This window comes from Ambystoma mexicanum, chromosome 2q, assembly GCF_040938575.1.
Source record: "Ambystoma mexicanum isolate Mex_15411 chromosome 2q, UKY_AmexF1_1, whole genome shotgun sequence".
Classification (NCBI taxonomy): Eukaryota; Metazoa; Chordata; class Amphibia; order Caudata; family Ambystomatidae; genus Ambystoma; species Ambystoma mexicanum.
In genome coordinates, this window is record NC_090924.1 from 1,413,487,666 (window position 1) to 1,413,510,002 (window position 22,337).

Here is a 22,337-nt window from a genome sequence, read left to right on the forward strand (position 1 = left end):
TCTTAATTTTACCTTTGTCACCACACAACTCATGGCCCAGATATTTATTTGAATTTACTTTCCTTATCACACCCAGCAAGCAAGGAATTCCAGACTTTTTACAACTATTCTGGCCCACAGCCATACACTGAGTTTTCTTAATATTGATTGTAAGACCATTGGTGTTGGCATATTCGCAGATGTCACTAGCACTATTACAGATGCCCCTAAAGGTATTATAAAAGATTACAATATCATCTTCATAGCAGATCCAGCCAATTTTGCGTGAACCCATTCTTGGGAAGGCATTCATCTTTGCTTTGAATATTCCACCAAAGTCGGCCTCGAATAGATTATATAGTGTAGGTGCCAATGTACAACCATGTCTTACCCCTTTGGCGATAATGAAAGGCTCGAACATAGCACCCTCATTATCTATCCGAATCCTGGCCTTACTTTCGTCGTATATCATTTTACAGACATACAGAAGGTGGGGTGGCATACCAAGAGACTCAGGTTTCGCCCACAGCCTCTTACGCTCAACTGAGTCAAAAGCTGATGAAAAATCAACAAATAGCATATAAAGAGGCAGCCTATTCTTACCCTTAGCCTGTTCAATGAGGGTATTGACTATAACGATATTGTCTTTGGTAGAACACCCTTTACATAAACCAGTTTGGGCCTTAACTAGGATAGTATTACTGTCAATCCATTTCATGATTTCTCAAAGGATTAATGTACAGAAAATCTTACTAGACACGTCGGTAAGAGCAAGTAGCCTATAGTTCTCAGGTAGACTCCGACGTCCGGACTTAAAGACAGGAATAATATGTGACATCTTCCAGGAAATGGGCATAACACCATTATCAATGATTTTCTGGAAGATAATCCCTAAGGTATTAAACCAGACCTCAGGGTTATCCTTTACAATAACATTACAGAGGCCGTCAGGCTCTGGGGCTCTGGATACTTTAAGATTCTTAATTATCATTAGAATATCTTCCCTTAGTATAGTCAGAGTATAGGTGGGTTTCTTAACCAGAATTGTCGTGTCACCCTTACATTTATTGGCAAGATACATGACCCACCCAAAATTTCCTAGTATTACCATCCAAGAGAAGGCAAACCATATACTGCCAATTGATGATATTCTCAGATATCAAATATCTTCTTATCTCATTACGGTAGAACTTTCTAATCCTTCTCTTCTCTTTTTACAGCATCCCAGGACTTATTCCACTCAAGTCCCAGATACGCAGCTTTCTTCGCCTCTCCCTTTTCATATCTCTTATGACCCTATCATATACTCTCGTTCTATTGAGACTATTCTTATAGGGTCTAAGCTTACCTCTAGAGGGCATTATATCATGTAAGTGCTTAGATAGCCAGGCAATTATATTATCCGCAGAGCACGTAACCAGATGATCAACATCAACATTAACATTATGGCACCATTTTTTTGTGTTTGCTAAGTTAGCATCAGACCAACGGATCCTATTGCCTTAACTTGAGATAGTGTTCCCCCTAGTTGCATCAACATCGACAGACCAGTTGGTCCAACTAGCCGTACATTTTAGCAGGGAATGGTCACTAAATTCATTTTCATAGATCTGGAAGCCAGTGATATGATCATAAAGCTTGTCACTCATACAAATGAAGTCAAGCATAGATGAATATCGACCATTAGTCCAGGTATTACAGGTATCTTTACGGTCAAAGCCACTATCATTCAGCAACATTAGATCCATCTCCTTGATAAATATGGACCACCTCTCAGCTTCCGTCAGATCTCCTATATTGTATAGCAAGATATTGGAATTGAGATCACCACCCAATACTATGTTGATCGAACCATCAGCAGTACATTTATCAAGCAAACACTCATAAATACTCTGTTGGATAACGCCCGTAAATACATCACCCGGGGGGGGGGTCATATATATTGATCAACATGATGCGCATCCCATTATGCATGTACATCACTACAATCAGTACATTTGGATTAGCAGGAACCAGTTCACCACATTTAGATGCATGTATACAGTTGGATACCAAATTTATCAGGCCCCCAAATGGCCTACCCTTATCACCTTTACTTGCCAAATTGTAAAATGACATGAAACCATCAAACACAGCCTCCTACAAGAGCCATGTTTCCTGTAAGACAATTTGGGCATTGCTGAAGAGATCATATGAACCCAATTCTCCAAATATATGACTGTGTCCTCTCGTATTCCAGGATATTAAAGTGGAATCAGCTCAATGTTTATTTTGGCCCAGCAGTAGAATGGAACAGAGCCATTCTGAATGTGCTTTTATTACATTGTCTTGTGTTTGGCCCTTAGCCTGATTGATATTCCTGGGATAATCATGACTGTCCTTGTTAGATATGCAGTCAGGTCCCACTTCATTGACATCAAGCAGATACCCACATTCTTTTAGCTCATTCTCATGTTCCCTAACCAGACCCACAACAGCTTCAGAGTAGCAGTGAACTCGGGTAGACATTCCCTGACATGGTCCAACAAACTTAAAATCCCCACTTTTGAGTATTCTCCCGGGGTAGTTGTGCATTTAGTATTTCAAGAAGTTTACCTTGTTAATCAACTTTTTCGTTTTCTTAGTGCTGCCCGAGATTGAGAACTGCTTTTTTAGCAGATACACCGACATAGGGTGCATTACAGCAGAATCTGTTAGTTTGTAAAAAGTTGCAGAGGTAATTCCTTAGTCACTTCAGAAAATGTGACCTTAGGTTTCTTTGACACATAGAGCACAACAGGTTCGTCAGTACGATCATCCATGCTGTAGATGAGTCAGTAGTATCAAATGTACTATCCACATGTATACTAACTGTCCCTTCTGAAGGCATGTTATGAGCCTTAGAAACCTTGTGTTTTGGCTTATCAGAGCCAATCAGCCAGGTGGTAAGATTCCAACCCTTCATAGCGCGCTTTTTTGCCTTCCCAACAGCTCGCTTTCTAGCTCTTTTAGACATAGATTTAATCACAACTGGCACCTGCTTATCAGCGTTTTTAATACGCGTTTATAGGCACTTCCTCAACCTTATCTAATTAACCATATTTTGTCGCCTCCTCCTCTGTCTCTTAGACAAATGACATCCAACCATACTCTCACATTCACTAGCAGCAAGAATCTCAACCAAAGTGGATTCCAAATTTTCAGTTAACAATACAGGTGTCTCCATTTTAGCAGGCACATTGACCACAGGGATCTCCACCCCCTTGCCCTCCCAAACTCAGGAGTAGGCCCTAGTTTAGCCATTACCTTAAGTGCCTCTGCATTATTTCTAACCTGGGAGCACAATCGTAGCAGAATTTTCAGAGAAAAACTGGTAGTGCTATTATGAGTCTCCAGATCTTTCAGTTTAGCCTCAATATTACAGTTCCCACAATCATTGTTAACATCTAAAGATGCATTTTCTTGTGATTCCAAGTCAGCCAAAGTGTCCACTAGGCCCATAAATTGAGGGTAGCAGGAGAATCTGTCAGTAATGGCAATAGGAGGAGTACTTGAGATGGTTCCTTCCAATACTGACATAGCTGGAACAATGGCTACCATTTCCGGTACAGGGCTATGATACTTCCGCCTCACCAGGTCAGTGATTTGGCCTTCAAGGCTATAGCACAGATTCAGTAAAGAATTATCAAATTCCAGCGAGGTACATGCCACATCATTAACAGATGTCGCTGCCTCCACTGGTACAGAGTGTATCTGTGCAACAGCCGTTTGATCACCAAAGAAGTCAGTGAACTTCTTATCTTTAATAACCACAGTTTGAGTGCTGGTTTCGGCCTTATCCACATCTTTACTATCATTTCTGCTTTTTTTCCACCCTTGAGTTTACTTCTCAATTTCATGGTAACACAGTAAAACACCTATCTAAATAGGTTTTAAACTGGGTAGACAACAGGTAGCACCTATAGCTACACACAAAGCACAACTGAATAAGTTCCACAGTCCCAGAATGTGGCAGTATAGAAGTCCAACCTGCACTTTCCAACTACTATAAGCCCCAAAGGTCAGAACCTGGCTCAGAAGATCCAAGGATCAGAAAATCGCTAGTTGGCTCCGATATTAGTATAGGAGCAGTACTGAAGGGCAAGGGGCAATTAGGCGTAAAGGCAGCACGTCAGGCCGCACCTCACCCAAGCAGGGAACAGAAAAATCCTAAACCTGCAAAAGAGGCCACTTCTGACAACCGTCTGTAAAGAATTTCAAAGTTTCAAGGTTTCAACTCACACGTGACGCTATGTGGTCAAACCCTAACTCCAATGATGCCAATAGTGCCACATAAAAAGAAGAAATGCCTTTGAAGCTACAGACCGACAGCTTCTACCATTTAAGGCCACTTCACCACAATTGGTACACACAGCCTGTTTTTTTGCATTTGCAGCTCTGCATGAGGTTTAGAGCACTTTGCAGCTCTGCATGAGGTTCAGAGCACACAATACAAAAGGCATCCAATGGACATCGTCACCCCCACGCACTTACCAACTCCAGCTCTGACTTGCTCCCGTCAGAGGCAGGGAGCAGGGAACCAGCCCGTGGGTAGTAGGAAAGAGCCTTAGCAGTGTATACTCCTCTGAGTCTCAGCTTTCACGTCCACGGCTCGGGCTCTTGCTCCGGCGTAGCAGCTTTCCGCTCGGGTCTGCTGGAATCTGAGGAAAGGAGCATGCATATTGCACGCAACACTACCCACATGTCGGACTGTCAAGCCGCGCTGAACACTCGCCAAGTCAGCCGCTTCCGACAATCCTTTTGCCCTTTGCAACAGTCATCAAAGAACATAAAATGTAATAAGTCTTTGCAAGGCTCATAGCATAAGAAGCAGTTTTCGCCAGTCACCAGGCCTGACCATACAGCAGTATCATATGTTAAAGGAGCACAATTAAATCTTGCTCTTGTTATAATGCACCTCTAATACTGGTAATCTATCCAACGGAAGTACTTTTTGCATAGCATTAGAAGTTAAAACCATTTACCTGCGTTCAAATGTTTTCATTTGTTCATAAGACCCCTAGAGGTCCTTGACATAAAGAAATAGATGATCCTTTGCATGTTGCAAAGAAGTCTATTCTAAAGTGCTTGGAAAGGTAAAGTGGCGATTTTATTTATTTAAATTTTTTTTTTTTACTTGATTTGTTAAAGCCTTTCTCAAATAAAAATAAACAACAATATAACTTAAATGAAGCAAGATACATAAAGGAAACATATTAGAAAAGAAAAAAGCGTTAGAAAAGAAAAATTACAAAATATTATTTTAAAGCAACATCTAACATCTTATGAACAAACTTAATAGCAGCTATTAGAGAAACTTTGTTTCCATTTAAGATTCTGATCCTGAAATCAGAGAGAAGATTAACTGTGAACCAAATGTTTAACATAACCAACACGTATTGAACTAAGAACAGTGCACCTCAATAAAGACGTGGATCAAGGTTTCAACCTCAACCAGATAAAATCTACATTATCTTTTTTCTCCGGGTTTTTTCTGTCTACATCCAGTGATCTCTCTATTTGGGTAAAGGTTCAATTTTAAACCCAAAGAAGCAACCGCCCATTTCCTTTTGGGGAATTTCATTAAATGTTTTGGCAAAGTTTTACTAGGTTTTTCGATGGAAACCGGGTATGAAAATAACATAATTACCGGCACTAGTAAAATAGTTTGAATTCAGTTAAAATGTTGGAATTTCCTCTCAACAGTCATAGGTTCAGATAGCAATTCCTAGGCAGTAGTGCTAACAGAGTCGAGGATGGATACACATTCTTCAGTCAAACAATTGAGTGGGATGGATGCCCTAGAATACAAAGGATTGAACCGATCCAGATATAGCGAATTCATAGGTGGATCAAGAATGTTTAAAGAGCCAGTTTCTTCCAGATGATGATATTCTGGATCGAAAAGAGGCCAAGTTCATATCGCAGAGCTGTCATGGGGACGGTGTTGGGGAGAATCAGCATTTTTTTCCAGAACAATGATTCCACCCTCACTCAATTAATTTTAGGAGTAAGGGGGAAGTACTTCAGCCACTTAAGTTATTTTTGGTTACACTTGGAGATTATAGAAACTCGGCGTTGGTGATGAAGAAACTCTGCCAAATTTCCCATTGATTTTCTTCATTGAGCCACTAAAGCTGTGGCAAGAAGACCGATCTTAACCAAGCAGTCTCTTTGACTTGTAGAACTATTAATGGTGAAAACTAAGTATTTCCATTGCCTTACCCTACCAACTCCAACATAATTTAAAAACATTGAAAAGAATTTAGCTTCTTATGCTTTTGAAGAATCGTAATTGTCGATTTAGCAGTATGTATAGCTAAGCACTTCACCTTCATAAAAGTTTCTAGGGAGTATAAACTGTGTTGAAGGCCTATAGGGGTTTGATCCATAATATCCAAATCGTCTGAATAGACCAATTACTGGAATTGAAGGCCGTCTAAGCGGGGCAGATCAGCATTGGACTGCGACAAGGCAGCTGCAAGATCGCCAGTATAGATATTAGAAAGGGCCGGTGCCAAAACGCAGCCTTGTCGCAAGCCCCTAAAAGTCTCAATTGGGCTAGAAAACCCCTCTTCAATGAATTGCCTTTCTCCTGCAGATTCCTCATCAGATAGATATTCATTCCAGTGTCAGCTGCTCGGAAAACATTACTACATGGGGCGTAGTGCACCTCAACTCTGCCGTCGATTCATCTGGACTGGAGGCGCTGGTTGTCGACTTCGCACATGACATCGGTCGATGTACATACATTGCGTCACTACCCCCCTGTTCGAGTAACACTGCTAATCCATAGCTTTTTCATTCAATGTTTTTGTCGTTCTTGTTCGACGCAAGTTTGAGCCATTTCCACACCCAAGGAATCCGGGTTCAAGCGATGCAGTGACTGCTGCTTCAAAATGTCTTTGACGGACCCGCAAGACATCTGCGTGTGTTGCCTCGGTGCCGGTCATGACACTGTGAAGGCTGTTTCACATGCAGAAAAATGAACCCAAAATCCCTCAAGGAACAGGCAGTGAAATCTGCAGTGGGCCGACCTCTGGTGCAGTCAACTGTTCGATCGTCAGAAGCTGAGAAGGAAGGGCCGACTCCCGAGAAAGACGAAAAATACAGAAAAAGACCTATCGGGGGTCACAGTGATGGGGCAAGCATCCAGGGCTGAATTGGGAGGCTTTCAAGGAGCAGACGTAGAGAGAAATTCTGCATGCTCTCAAGCTCCAGAACTGGCTGGTGCCGATAAATCTCCAGGATGCATGTTTCCATGTGCCGATCCACCAGAAGCACAGGAAATTCCTGAGATGCCTCATGGGGGACAAGAACTACAATTTCAAGTTTATCCTCTTTGGGCTAACCTCCCCTCCAACGGTCTTCACCAAGTTCATGGAGATCTGACATCCATGTGTTCCCATACCTGGACAACTGGCTGATCTGAGGGAAGTCTACGGAGCAGGTTTTGTCCAATCTCGAGGAGACCTGCTTACTACTCCACAACCTGGGCTACTCCCTGAGCTGGCAGAAGTCCCATACGCCGCCAGCCGAAAGGCTCCAGTTCATCGGAGCAGTCCTAGACAATCGGGTGGGGGAAGGAGTTTCTTCCTGAGGTGAGAGTCGCCAGTGTGAGATAGATAGTGCAGCTCTTTCAGAACCACACAGCTTTGCCAGCAGCTTCCTTCCTCTGCCTTTTAGGTCTTGTGACGACCTGCATTTTTCTGGTACCAGAGGCCAGACTGTGCATGTGGTCTCTGCAATGGCTCCTGTGGGGTCAGTGGTCCCAGTACTTGAGTACTTTAAAGGATGTTCTCTAAATGTCCAGGTCGGTGGCCAATGATCTCTCTAGGTGGTCCAGCAGCGACAGCATGTTGGCATAGGAACCTTTCTTGCCCCCGTTACCCCAGGCCAGGGAGGTCATGGATGCGTCCTTGAAAGGTATGGGCTCTCACTGCAGACTTCAGGTTGGCCCTGAAGTTGTTTGGACCCTCTCTGAAAGGGATGCATGTCCTGATCATGACAAACAATTCAGTCACCCAGCAGTGGATCTATTTGCACGGAGTGCAACAGGAAATGCAACAGTTTTGCTCGAGAGGAATCCCAGCAAATGGCGCATTGGGGGATGCGTTTCTGGTGGAGTTGGACCCTCCACTCCACCTTACCTCTGATTCCCATAATTGCATAGGATCTCAGGAGGTTTCGAGCAACCCGGACTGGGCTAGGAGGACATGGTATTCGGAGCTTCTGGAATTGCCAACTGCCCACCTCTGTGGCTGGCTCGTCAGCCGCGAATCCCTCAGCCTACATGCGTGGCTCTTGAGAGAATGAGAAATGACTGGGCCCTTTCCGAGGAGGTTCTTGAGGTTTAGCTGGCTGCACTCAGGGCGTCAACAAGATCGCTGTACGCTTGCAGGTGGAGAAGATTTAAGGCATGGTGCGGGGAACGCGAGTGACCCCATCTCCTGACCCACTACTACAGTGATGGAGTTCCTTCTGTCAGTGGCCTCTTCAGGTCACCACAGTCAAAGGATACTTGGCTGCTTTATCTGTGTTCAAGATCCCCGGATCAAGGCTCTTTTTTTATGATCCAGGTGATGGCTCAATACCTGAAAAAGGGCCTTGTGAATACGTTTCTGCCTGTCCCCTTGGTTCTAGACTGATACCTTAATTTGGTTCTACTGGGACATTAATTTGGTTCTGACCTTCCTTAGGGTGGCTCCCTTTGAGCATTTACACTCATGTTATTTGCGTTTGCTCACCTTGAAGACAGCGTTCTTAGTGGCCATCACGTCGGCCACCTTTCCTGTGCTTTCTTGGGAGAAAGATTCCTGATGGTGCGACCCAGATTTCTGCCTAAGGTGGTATCAAAATTTCACCTGTCCCAGGCCATTGACCTTTGTTTTTTTACCCAGCTCGGCACCCCTCAGAGGAGGAATGCTTCTGCTGCCAGGACCCGAAAAAAGGCACTGAGTTTTTACGTTCCCAGAACGGCAGAGTTGAGAAGTTGGATAAGCTGTTTGTGGCCTTCTCCGTGGCTAGGAAGGGTTTCGTATTTTCAAAGCAGACCATCTCGGTGGAGCATGCTTTGCATTTCTGAATGTTACCGCAATGCATGGAAAGAACTGCCCTGGGCATCAGAGTCCTCTCCACTAGAGGGGTGTCTACCTCTACGGCACTGCCAAGGGGTGTTCCGGTGAGGGAAATTTAACAGGTGGCAACCTTGTCCTCGCACACTTTTACTAAACGCTACAGCCTGAATGTGGCACATGGAGCTTATGTTCAATTTGGGAGAGTGGTTTTTCAGGATTTCCTTCTGTAGGGGACTTTAATCCTCGTTCCTTCACAAGTACTGCTTGCGGAGTCTATCTGATGAGGAATCTGCAGGAGAAAGGCATTCCATTGAAGGAGAAGTTGCTTAGCGTAATGTTCTTTCTATGAATTCTTCTCCTGCAGATTCCTAATCAACCCTCCCATCAACTCCTGCTCTGAAAGTGCCTGCAATCAGTGGCTCCCTTTTTCTTGGGATGAAGGGGTGAGCTTTTGGTTCTGGGACTATCGTCCTCTTCTGGTTGCACGCCGCATTCCTTCTGCAGTCTGTTTCATCACCAGAAAAAAAAACGCTGGTTCAGTTTTCTTTTTTCTCTTCTTTTTCGGCGTTTGCCCGTGTCGTTTAGTTTTCTTCTGCAGTGGCTGAGCTTGGGAGAGAAAAGGTGGGGAAATGAGGTACAGGGGCATAGTGACGCAGTATATGTACGACGACTGACATCACGTCTGGAGTCGACAACCGGAGCATCGAGTCCAGATGTATTGACGGACGAGTCAAGGCGCACTGCGCCCCATGTTGAAAGGTTTTTAGAGCAGCTGACACTGGAATGGATATCTATCGGATGAGGAATCTGCTGGAAAAGAATCCATACAAAGAACTTTAGAGTAAGTAATTTCTCCATCTGTGCTAGTGTCCCAGCAGCAGCAAGCCTGAATTTAGTGCCAGGGCGGAGACAGTTAAAGTGGCTATTCTCTGTGCATCGATGGGCATGCATGGGGAAATAAGCGCATACTTGCTAGATTGCTCATTTCAAGCCGGACGCACAATGGCACTGGGTTAGGTATTTGAGCAGGAATGCTGTACTTTGCGTCAATCGTTGAACGAGCACTGTTGGCAACTTGACATGAATGAGTGATTTATTTGTGACCTTTCTTTAATAGTGCTTGTCGAGCACACATTTATTGAAGATCATATGATGCCAATTACTGAGATTCGATTGCCTTCATTTCCAAGCCAGTTTGTGTGCGTACAGTAAACCATTCTGCCAGTAGAGGGGGCACTTCTGCTACTGTTGGAATCATTTCTTTGAATGTTCACTGTTTCTGTGTTTTTGCAGGCCACTACATGTTGCTGCCCGCAATGGATTAACAGTTGTTGTCCAAGAACTTTTGGGAAAAGGAGCTAGCGTGCTTGCCGTAGATGAAAATGGTAAGACCTGAATTTAGGTTGCTTTTTATGAAGTATTATAGGAAATTGAATCACGGGTGAGCTCTTTAGAACGGGCAGATGGGTGCAAAGATGAGCAGAAACAGTAGGGCAAAGTTGTCATCAATCGGTCTATTTTTTCCTAACTCCTAATAAGAATGAACATCTCTACAAGGAGACACTTGCAACCTATGCTGGGTAGGAGGTTATTGGAAGCCATGACACAATAGTGCAGGAGTCTGGTTGTCCAAATGTTTTGGATTACAACGCTCTTCCCTCCTAGCAAACAGCAAATGGTGAGGAATCATTTCAGCTGTAATCCACAACATCTGACTCCAGTTATATCTAATGTTCTAAATAGTGTAACAAGGCAATGTGGGCAGCCAAGGTAGCTGGTGATTGTACATGGGAGATGGACAACTAGCAGAATAAAAGGACTTTGTATTACTGGTGTTCATAAGTTGGTAGGACTGCGACTGCACTGTGGATTGTGTGGCATTCTGGGACCTTCATTCGATAGTGTGCCCATTTGTATTCGCTGCTTCTGCTTCATTGTGTTCACTGGTGGAGGCTAAATCTGGAATGCTGTGTCCATGTCTAGGTACAGAATATGGAATATTCCCCAGCTCTATGAACTACATCTAGGGTGTTTTGCATTATGTAGGCCATGTGGGTAGAGCCATGCTCATTATCTCACTGTCCTAAAGATGTTCGTGGTTATGGGCAAGAGTCGGTGAATGGGCTGTCGGAACAAGCATCAAAGGGAGAGTGGGATTGGGAATATGCCGAGTAGATGGCATCGGGAAATCTTAGAGTGTTAACCTGGAATGTGCGAGGCCTTAACAGTTATTTGAAACTAAACAAAGTGATGATGTATTTAAAGAGGATGCGGATTGACATAGCCCTATTGCAGGAGACGAACCTCACAAAAGATAAACTAGAGGTGGTCAGGAGAAAATGGAAGGGTAATGTTATGGGGGCCACGTATTCGGCGTATGCAAGAGGGGTGATCACATGGGTGGCGCCGCACGTACCGCTCCAGGTACTTAACTCAACAATAGACCCAGAGGGTAGAATGGTGGTGATGTTGGGATTTCTGGAAAACAGGGAAGTGCATATTATAACTTCATACGCCCCTAACCATGATACTGCGGCTTATTTTAGGTTCTTCTATGGCAAGATTTAGCCCCCTGGTGGGCGGCGCGATGGTGTGGCGAGATTTTAATTGTACTCTGAATCCTAGAATAGATAGGTCAGATGATAAATCTGGGAAACTAGCGCCAGTGGCCAAAGCACTAGGGACAATGTTAGCAGACTTAGGCCTACAGGACGTGTGGAGAAGATTGCATCCAACGGACAGGCAGTACTCGCACTATGCGGCACCACATGACCTGCACACGAGGCTAGATTATGTATTCGCTGCTAGCGAGATAGCGGAAGAATTGGTGGGCGCGCAATATAAAGCTCGGGTACTGTCTGATCACTCGCCTCTAGTCGTAGAATGGCGATACCAACCCCCTAGAGCGCGGATCCCCACATGGAGACTCAGAACTGAGGCATTACTAGATGCAGGGTTTTGTGAGGATTTGAAAGAGGCTATAGAGGAGTATTTCGAAATTAACACGGGCAGTGTACGTTCTATGGAAACTGTATGGGAGGCATTCAAGGTGGTGGTGCGTGGGGTCGCTATATCTAAATCTAAAGGGCTCCAAGGAGGCATAGAACGGGAACTTCAGGATACTGAAAGAGAACTGGAGAACTGGAGGGTTTAACACAAAATGAGGAAACCACCCTAGAGAACTGTGCTAAGATAAAGGACCTACAGACTACCTGCAGTGGACTCTGAGACAGATTATGTAAATTAAATCATAAGAAATACACGGGGGGACAAGCCGGGTAGGCTGCTGGCCTGGTTGTACAAGAGTGAAACCCCACGCACGATAATCGGAGAGATTAGAGATGTGGACAGTCGAACCCATAACACCCAGGAAGGGGTGAATGAGGAGTTCCTCAAGTATTATAGACAATTATACGAGGACACGGGGGAGATTGGGGATCAGGATATAATGGAAACAATAGAGGAAATGGAGCTACCCACCCTGGATGACCTAGAACGTGCGGAGCTGGACGCCCCGATAACCTTGGAAGAACTGGAGGTGGTGATCCAACATCTGCCCACGTGTAAGGCGCCCGGGTCAGATGGGTTGCCTAGCGAGTTTTACAAGACATATAGGCAGGAACTGCTTCGGCCACTGCTTGACATGTTTAACAAAGCCTACGAGGTGGGAGAGCTGCCATCATCCCTCCGCGAAGCAGTGATTATCCCCCTCATGAAACCAGGCAAGCCGGCCAGGAAGTGCGGGGTCATATACACCCTTGTCCATGCTCAACCAGGACAGTAAAATACTTCGACAGTGCTAGCTAACAGATTAAAGAGGGTGATGGGTAAGTTGATACACCCAGACCATACAGGCTGCATCATATCATTGACCACATTGAGGATGACAGGCGAGTTGGCTATCGTGTCATTAGACGCGGTGAAAGCTTTTGATTCGGTGCGGTGGCCATGGCTGAAGGCGACTCTGAAAGGATATGGAATGGGACCTGGATATATCAGGTGGGTCCAGATGTTGTACAGCACCCCGATAGCGAGAGTTAAAACGGGATCCACTATTTCAGACAAATGGCATCTTAGCAGAGGGACCAGACATGGATGCCCATGGTCACCAATGTTATATATACTAGCATTAGAGCCGCTGGCAATATGCATGCGACAACAATATGGGGAGGTGGGAATCCGCACGACAAGTGGCACACATCTGATATTGCTATATGCAGATGACATGCTCCTCTACCTACGCTACCCGGAGGAGAACCTGCAATATGTGTTGGAGGTGATGGACCGTTATGCCACCCTTTCGGACATATTGGTGAACCCCGGGAAGTCTAGTTTGTTCCCCTTGGGAAGATATAAGAGTGTCCCGCCGGAGAGGTTGCCTGTCCTACAAATACCCTGGCAGACTGCGACATTTAGGTATTTGGGAGTAAACATCTATCACAAGACAGAGACAGAGCACAAACATAATACTAAAATAGCGATTGAGGGAGTTAATAATAGTATGCTATTCTGGTCCAGATTACCCCCATCTATGATGGGGAGAGCAGCTCTGCTCAAAATGGTGGTCTTGCCCAGACTTTTGCACTTTTTTGTGAATGTCCCCATATTTGATACCCAGAGGTTTTTTTGTAAGACTTCATGGCATGTGCAGGAGCTTCATATGGGGCAACTCCAGGAATAGAGTTGCCCTGTGGAAATTACAGAACTCGTGTGACAGGGGGGTATAAACTTGCCGAACTTTGAGCTTTATTACCTGGTGGGACAGTTGTTGTTTGTGGCTAGGTGGCTGTCATCGGAGGATTCGGCAGAAGCTAGGCTATTGCAGGATGACATGGCTCCATACTTTCTGAGAGAGACGGTGTGGCTGCAAAAGAATAAAATTGTGGGAAAAGGGAGACTACTCGAGTTGGGTCGGGAAGTCTGGCGCAGGACATGGAGAACGGTGGGGGACCCGGACCCGCTCTCCCAGCAGGTCCCACTGGTGGCACTATGTGGAAATGACTCTGTTGATGGAAGCAGTCCGCAGATACTGGGAACCGGTAGGCTTGGCCACCCTCGGGGATATATGAAAAGAAGGGGAGGTACTGGGATTCCAGGGGTTGCAGGAGTGTTAGGGAGAATTCTCTGTTTAGGCTGAATTTCCTAACCTAGTGAGTCCCCCAGCAGCTTTGCTGGATTTTTTGGGGTTTATTTTTTTCTCCTGCCAAGAGTGAGACTCTTTTACCCTCACTCTTGGGCATGATTTGAGTGTGTTTCTTTGACTCTAGATGTGTTTAATGGGCTATGGGGTCTTTTACTCCATAGGGCTTCATGTGTTTTTGTGATGTGTGTTGCACAGCACCCTCAGTGCAGTGACACAGGGGTGTCATAGTGACTCCCCAGTATAGACTCCATATCCTGGGACTGACTACTGTCTCCCAGGGTCTGTAAAGTCACCATTGGCTTTACTAGTCATAAATTCTGAACAGAACCAGTACAAACCATCATACGGTGGACGTACTGGCTGGGGCAATTCGATTGCCCCGGGGTCCGTTAGTCGAAGGGGCACGTCTCCGTCCCCCCTGATCGAGTTTTGGCTGGTGGCAGTGGATACTACTTTTTATATTCAACTGCGAATATTTCTCTATGGGTTTTCCCCATTGTTCGAGGCTACTATCTTTATTTATTTAATTACGATAACCTCGAACATACCGCCGGTTTATTTAAATAATATTAATTACCCGGTTGGTATTTTTTGCCAAAACTCTGTTCTAAAATGGCGTTTGTGTTCTCTTCTGTGACTCCAACCCAAGTCGAGCACTTTGTTCCACTTTTTGGTGGGCTTCTCCACAGAAGCCTTCTAAAGTGGTGCCTCTCTGTCTGGGGTACTTAGGAGGGGTGGAGGGGGATTTAGGCACCCTGGACTGAGTTGCCTAGGCAACTCAAGTCGCTCTCCGTCCTGATTGGCCCAAGTGGTGAGCCGGCCGGCTCACCACTTAGCATGTTTGAGTGACAGCTAGGCTGAGTGAATGGGGGTTTTCTGCATAAAAGCAGGGCTTTGGGGACTGGAACTTCAGAAGTCTCCACAGGACCTAAGAATCCGACAAGGGAGAAGCTGAGCCGACCTGCAACGACGACACCACCGGTGGAGCCCTGCTGGACCGTCTCACCACTTTTCCCAACGACAGAGGAGAACTCCCGCCGGAGAGTCTTCTTCCTTTGACTGGTGGGGATAACCAGTTTCACCGTCTTTTCGCCTTCCCGACGTATCTCGTGGCCGCCTTGACTGTGCCAAGCACCCCGGCAACCGGGATACCACATTTTACCACGACCGCAAATTAAAGGGTAATACCTTTAACCGGAAAACTCTGCGGCTGGTTTCTTCCCTGGCAGTGCAACGACCTTCATCTTTCCTCCAAGTCGAGATCTTCTCTTCCCCTGGACGACGACAAGACTTGCACCCGCTGCCAGGAACAACTGCCACTGCTGGAGGATCCTTACCACTTAAGGTACCGTGTCCCACCCGCCTTCCCTTGCCACCAACTGTACGGGGTAGATTTAGCCCCCAGCTTTCGAACCTGGGTTAGCCTGGGACACCCTGGCTAAACTTTTCAAAGCCTCTCTAAACTCTTTTTCGAACTCTCCGCAAGCCTTTAAAGCCTAGTGTAACTGTGTGATCTTGGGCGCATTTGTGCTCTGCTCTCTCTAAGAGTGGGCCCAGCCTATGGACCATGGCTCACAAGTGACTTTTTGCTCTTCTGCCTTGCTAATAGTGTTCCTAAAGCTTAGAGCGGTGTATCTTCCCATATTCTGTCATTTTCCCTCCCTTCTTCATGAAGTTATTGGAGTGCCATCTATAGTTAAGCGCTCACCTCTGTCTGGAAATAAGTGGTGTTAACAAAGACTTATCTGATAAGGAATAAGGGTTGTATATATTATAATAGTAACTGTGTTTAGAGTGTTGTACAATAAGAGTGCTGGAGTGTTTCAAACAGTGTGTTTTTAAATAAATAATTATATACTTTGATACCAAAGCTCTGGTCAGTGTTTGCTTGTATTATTGTGTCTGAGTGCCTATTGTGTATACTTTGCATACTGCCTAACTATTCTTGAGGGAAGTCTGACTGCTCAGCCACAGCTACCAGGTAAATCTGGGTGGTACAGACTGCTACCAAGTGGGTTTACTGCTAACACCTGTAGTCCTAAATCTTTTGCAGTGTTCCCAAAGGGAACTGCCAGGTTTCTGCCTAACAAGGAGGAGACAGGGGTGCATAGAGGCCAATTTATAACGCACACCAGACTCCTGAAACAGGTGAGGGAGAGGTGGCCTGAGACGGCGCTGGCTGAAGAGCCTGATGCCGCCCTGGAAACAATGTATGATGTCTCAGAGGGCAGGCTTGAAATATCCAGGGTATACGAGCTCCTGAGAGCAAAGGTCGGGAAGGAGCTGCTTCAACTGAGGCAGGACTGGGAGGAGGAAGTAAGAAGTCCCATGACAGAGGGGCAATGGGAGAGAGCTCAAAGGACCATAAAAAGGTGTCCCGAAATGCAAGACTCCAGCAGATCCAGCTATATGTTACCCATAGAGCTTATTTGACCCCTGGGAAAATAGCCACATTTGGAGGCTCGACCATACAGAAATGCCCCAGGTGGGGAGGTGGAAGCGGGGTTGCTGCATATGTTCTGGGTCTGTCCCGAGGTGCACAGATTCTGGGTCGAAATAAAGACTAAGATGGCCAATGGGGGAGTGGTGCTAGATGTGGGGTCGGCCTGGACATGCATGCTCGAGATTTTCCCTCGGCCACGCAATTTAAAGCACATAAGCAAGATGAAGGACCTGGCTTACATCCTGGCTAAGCATAGGATTGCAATGGGTTGGAAGGCGACACATAGACCCAGGGTGGAGGCATGGTGGTCAGATCTCCTGAGATGGGCAGAGGCAGAATCAGCAGTATGGTTTGAAGCCGCCACCAGGGGTGGTGAGGAGGAGGAGGAGGAGGCGGGCCCCCGTGATTGCTTGGCGACAATTGGTGACCTCCATGGCAAACCCCTATCAGGTCAACTATGAAACAGGAGACTCTGACGAGTCCACAAGCATAGTGATTCCTGGACACGCTCCTGTAGATGACACAGATGAGCCGGCTCAAGTTTATGGGGAGGACGGAGAATAACACTGTATAGCGTGATGGTTTGATTATGTACGTCCTGAAAAGTTGTATTATTTGTTGGTTTTGTGTGTTGAAAATAATAAAATATTTTAAAAAAATAAAATTTAAAAAAAGATGTTAATGTCTGGCTTTGCACCGGATGTCCAGGGAACATTATAGAAATGCCCTTCTACAGCTCAAATCTGTTCAGGCCTAATGCGGACGATAGCCCAAAGAAACTGCAAGCAACAAAAGCTGCAACAAAATCTGTAGTGCCGCTTTAAGTCAACAGTCGACTCAATCCACAGTATAGGGCTGGAGGGACAGATCCTTTAACTATGTCAGCTGTTTTAGCGAAAGGTCAAATCCCTGGAAACTGAGACAAATGACATTTTGACAGACCAGCAAGAGGAAGAGGTGAAAAGTCTTTTCAATCTACACCTTCCTCTATTATGTAGGGTGCTGCTCCAGCACCAAAACCACTTTGAGGAACACTACTCCTTTGGGGTGGGGGATCATCTGGCAGAAAATTCCAGAGAATGGTGGGACCTTACTTCAGGTGCTTGTGTGCGACAGGCCGTGACAGAAGGTTACTGCCTTCCTTTTCAATGGATTGCCTTTCTCACGCAGATTCCTCATCAGATCAATATCCATACCAGCATCAGCTGCTCAAACTTTTCTACAGGGAGCCAGGTAGACCTCTACTCGGCTGTTGACCCATCTTGACTCGATGCACCAGTCGTCGCCTCCGGACGGGATGTCGGTCGTCGTACATATACTGAGAAAAAGGGGCCAACTTGTGAGTTGACAGAGATACACCGAAAAAAAGGCAGAGCTTACATTCCCATAGTCACTCCTCTTTCGACATCCAGGCTGAGTGGGAGGCTTTCAAGCAACAGATGTTACATAAGGTAGCTGTGAGCACAGGTGAGCCCTCGATGCAGTAGGTCCCAGTGGCTCCAGCGATGCCCAGTAATCACGGGCCCAAAGTGACCACCGTTACGACACCATAGTCTGTGGCAGAGCTGTCGGGTTCGGCGCCATGCAAGGCCGGGCCATCTTCTGCACTATCATGAAAGGCCATCTGCATTATTATGACTCTTCCCATGTCTATGCTCAATGGTGAAGTCTAGCCCTTGCAGGCTAATGGACCACCTGAGCAGATTCAGGTTTTCACCCTTCATCTGCATAAGCCATTCTAAGGGCTTATAGCCTGTTTGGACCTTGAAGGTATACCCCATAAGGTAGGGCCTAAAATGCCTAAGGCTCCAAACTATGCTGAAACTTTCCTTTTGAACAGTAGCCGACCTACGTTCTCTACCCTTGAGTTGCCGACTGATGACTATGATAGGATGTTCCCTCTCTTTATCTAACTCTGACAAGACCGCTACAATTCCGGTGTTGCAGGCATCAGTGTGAAAGATAAAGGGTTTGCTGTAGGCAGGCACACACAACGCAGGTGCCCTAAACAGCCTTTACTTCAAGCCAACAAAGGCCCTCTGACAGTCCTCAGTCCAATTAACCTTTGCTGGTTGTTTGGGCCAAGTCAGTGCTGTCAGAAGGGCAGCTATGGTGCCATAGTCCGCCATGAAGTTCCGGTAATACCAAGTGAGGCCCAAAAAAGCTCTCACCTGGGTAGTGGGAGTCTCCCAGTCATGTACATTCTGTACTTTACTGGGGAGAGGTTGGATTGAACCCCCTCCAACCTCATGACCAAGATAAGTGACTTTCCCCTGAGCTATCTGGCACTTGGTGGCTTTGATAGTGAAGTTATTGTCATGACCCCCTATCCCTGACCCCCTCAGTTGCAACAGTCCCCTGACAGCAGTGAGGTTACAGCCCCCCACAGTGACTCCAATGGGCTTAAGAACCCATCAACAGCAGACCTGGAGACAGTCCTTGCGCCTTTGATGCCAGGCTCATTATCAAGAATAAGGCAAGCCCACTTTCGGCCTTATTCCAACATGGAGGCCCTTCCTGCAGCTCAGTTCCATGAACTGAAGCATGCAGGCTAGTGTTGTGGGTGTGGTCGAATATTCAGATGTGGCTGGCTATATAAGCCACGCCCGAACTCGGATTCACTCTTCGCGTTATTCTGTTCTGCAGCGTAACGCTCACTGTGTCCAGCTCATCATCTTCTCCGGTGGCTTGAATCTGCAGCATCACCTCTGGATTCCGCTGGCAACCTGCAAGAACAGCATTATCAGGAAACACTTACGTATGAGTATCAGCTCCAACATCCATCCGCGCATCAGTCCGCGCTCAGTGGCTCACCCATCTCTTGAGCGCTCTGCAGCCTGCAAGAACAGCATTAGCGAGGAACAATTACCTGTGAGTAACAGCTTCTTCATCCGTCCGCGCTCGGTGGCTTCACCATCTCCGGAGGGCTCTGCAACCTGCAAAGTAAAGGACAACATTAACAGCGGTTTCTAACATCGCGCTGACTGAAAAAACATGCAAAACACCATTAACAACTTACCTGCATACCCGGTCACCGAACGAACTGCATTTCGGATCATCGGCGCACTATCTCCTGTGCAGCACCGCTCTTTGCGCTAAACTACTCACCTCAGCCTTAACCATCCGGCGCAGCAGCTCTGCAACAGCAACAATCTCTGTGAAGACAGAAAGAGACATTAAGAGCAAAGAAAGGAAAAAGAACACCGAAAAGCACAGGGAACGAAAAGAAGACACGAGAAGGAACAAAGACTAAAAACGCTCACCTGAGCACATTAAACAAGTCGGTTTCACAGCCGGACTGGACCCGACACAAGCGCACAGGACCAGTGAAGTAACTAGGTCCTCAGAACGCCCTCAACTAACACGCACCCATGCACTGTGACGCAGGACGGAGAGCTTCACACACAAGAAAATAAGGTGAGGCATAACACTAAGGGAAGGGACTTGGTCAGTGGGAGGTGGGAACCCCATCACAGGCTCAGTATCTAAACCCCCCATTCTTCTGGCATAGGAACTGTTCATCAGCCAACATACAGAAAAAGTGGATAACCCACTAAGCACACCCTATTGTGGATAGTCTTATTGCGGATTAGTCGTATACATTTTATCAAGAGATTGTAGCAAATGTTGGGTTAAGTCAAGGTGCAGGGGAGAGGTGCTCAGCCTTGGTACCTAGGCTGGAGATAAAGGACAAAAAGAGAATGTTTTCCTAATAGGAATGCTTCGTCCCCTGCACACTATCTAGAAGGCCAGAGCCTAATGGTAATTACAGAGTTAGGTGGCATATAAGACAGGTTACCACCCTTAAATAACAAAGATGTAAAATCTTTTTAGGTATCTTAAATATATTCGGAATCTCACCAAAGAATTCAATTTGACAATTTCAAAGATATATTCAAAAACAATATAATTTAATATTCATACAAAAATAGTTGGCCCAACGTGTTTCGAGTTGAAAAGACTTCATCAGGGGCATGTTTTCTTTATCTATAACATTTCTATAAAGAAAAGAAACCTTTTTAATGTAAACAATGTATTAAATTAAATTTTTCTACTCAAAAAAGCAATCTTCAAAAAACAACTCAATTTTGAAGGCAATGACTCATACTCTGTGACTATTTGACAATCCTCGGGCATTGTGTTGTTGCTATCCCAATCATGGGTGTACAATCTTTGTAAAAAGCATCTAAAAGCATTCTCATAAAGATAAATAACAAGAATATTGACAGTGGACAGTGTAACCAGTAACTCAATTGGGTAGTTTTAGTCAAGATTTCTATTCCAACCTATATTGACCCAGTAAACATATGGGTAACAAGGTTATTTGATGGGAGAATTAAAGAACAAAGGAGCAGTGAAGACCCTTAGCTATCCAGACTATGAAACTCTCCTAGTCATGAATAAATGAAAAGCGTTGTTAAGCAACCACAAGTCAAACACCATCAATGGCCACTCAAGATATTCCATCTTCCTTGGCTATTTTTAAAGCGGTTAGATTTTATAACAGCTTATTATATACATAAGCAGATCCCTAGGGGATTATGTAACTTAATCACTTGTTATCACATGTTCTACTAACCTGACCTTTGTGTTGGAATTAATAAGACTTATGGCATTTAAGTTCATCAGCCTTGAGTGGTGATTTTCAAGCACCAGCGAGATAAATGATTAGGACACTGAGACTTTCACCTGATGGTTATAGATTAGGAAGCCTTAACTATGCACAAGCCATAGAAATAAATACATCTAAAGGCAGGCTACCTCTGGATAAGGGAACTTCTACATTTGAAGTCCATAAGAACTATGTACTGCACAGTTTACAACTTAGGAAATTGGGTGACATTCTGTAATTCTCGGATGCCTTCAAAATTGAGTTGTTTTTTGAAGATTGCTTTTTTTGAGTAGTAAAATTGAATTTAATACATTGTTTACATTACAAATGTTTCTTTTCTTTATAGAAATGTTATAGATAAAGAAAACATGCCCCTGATGAAGTCTTTTCAACTCGAAACGCGTTGGGCCATCTATTTTTGTATGAATAATAAATTGTATTGTTTTTTAATATATCTTTGAAATTGTCAAATTGAATTCTTTGGTGAGATTCCGAATATATTTAAGATACCAAAAAAGTTTTTACATCTTTGTTAATTAAGGGTGGTAACCTGTCTTATATGCCACCTAACTCTCTAATTACCATTAGGCTCTGGCCTTCTAGATAGTGTGCACAGGACGAAGCTTTCCTATTAGGAAAACATTCTCTTTTTGTCCATCAGCCAACATACAACCAAGCCGAAAGGGGTCCAGGACAGAGCACAGCCTCCATCCAGCATCGTGTGGCGTCTCCGTGGATATCAGGTGAGCATAACAGTTATCCCTTTTCAAGGCCTGCAACATCTTATCCAAATGAGTCAAATGCCTTTCCCAGGTGGAACTGTAGACAGCAATGTCGTCTAAGTAGGCCACACAAAAGGCCTCCAGCTCACTGAGCGCTTGGTTGACTAATCTTTGGAAGGTGGCAGGTGACTTAAACTGGTAGAACCCCTCAGGTGTTGAGAACCCATCTTTTCCTTGACATGGTCCGTCGGTGCGATTTGCAAATAGCCTGAGGTAAGGTCAAAGGTGCTCACAAATTTGGCAGCACCTTTGGTGTCCGCGAGCTCATCAGCCCTGAGCAGTG

The 22,337-nt window shown here is 45.3% G+C and overlaps 1 protein-coding gene across 2 annotated transcripts in view; it reads left to right on the forward strand.

Annotated features, from left to right (window-relative positions):
• The window catches only part of ANKRD28 (ankyrin repeat domain 28), a 1,823,421-nt gene that overhangs the window by 1,729,803 nt on the left and 71,281 nt on the right, over positions 1 to 22,337 (forward strand). For both annotated transcript variants that reach the window (XM_069648906.1, XM_069648905.1), the window contains exon 27: positions 10,368 to 10,459. In XM_069648906.1, coding sequence (XP_069505007.1) covers positions 10,368 to 10,459 — 92 coding nt within the window. The remainder of the gene's footprint in view (positions 1 to 10,367; positions 10,460 to 22,337) is intronic.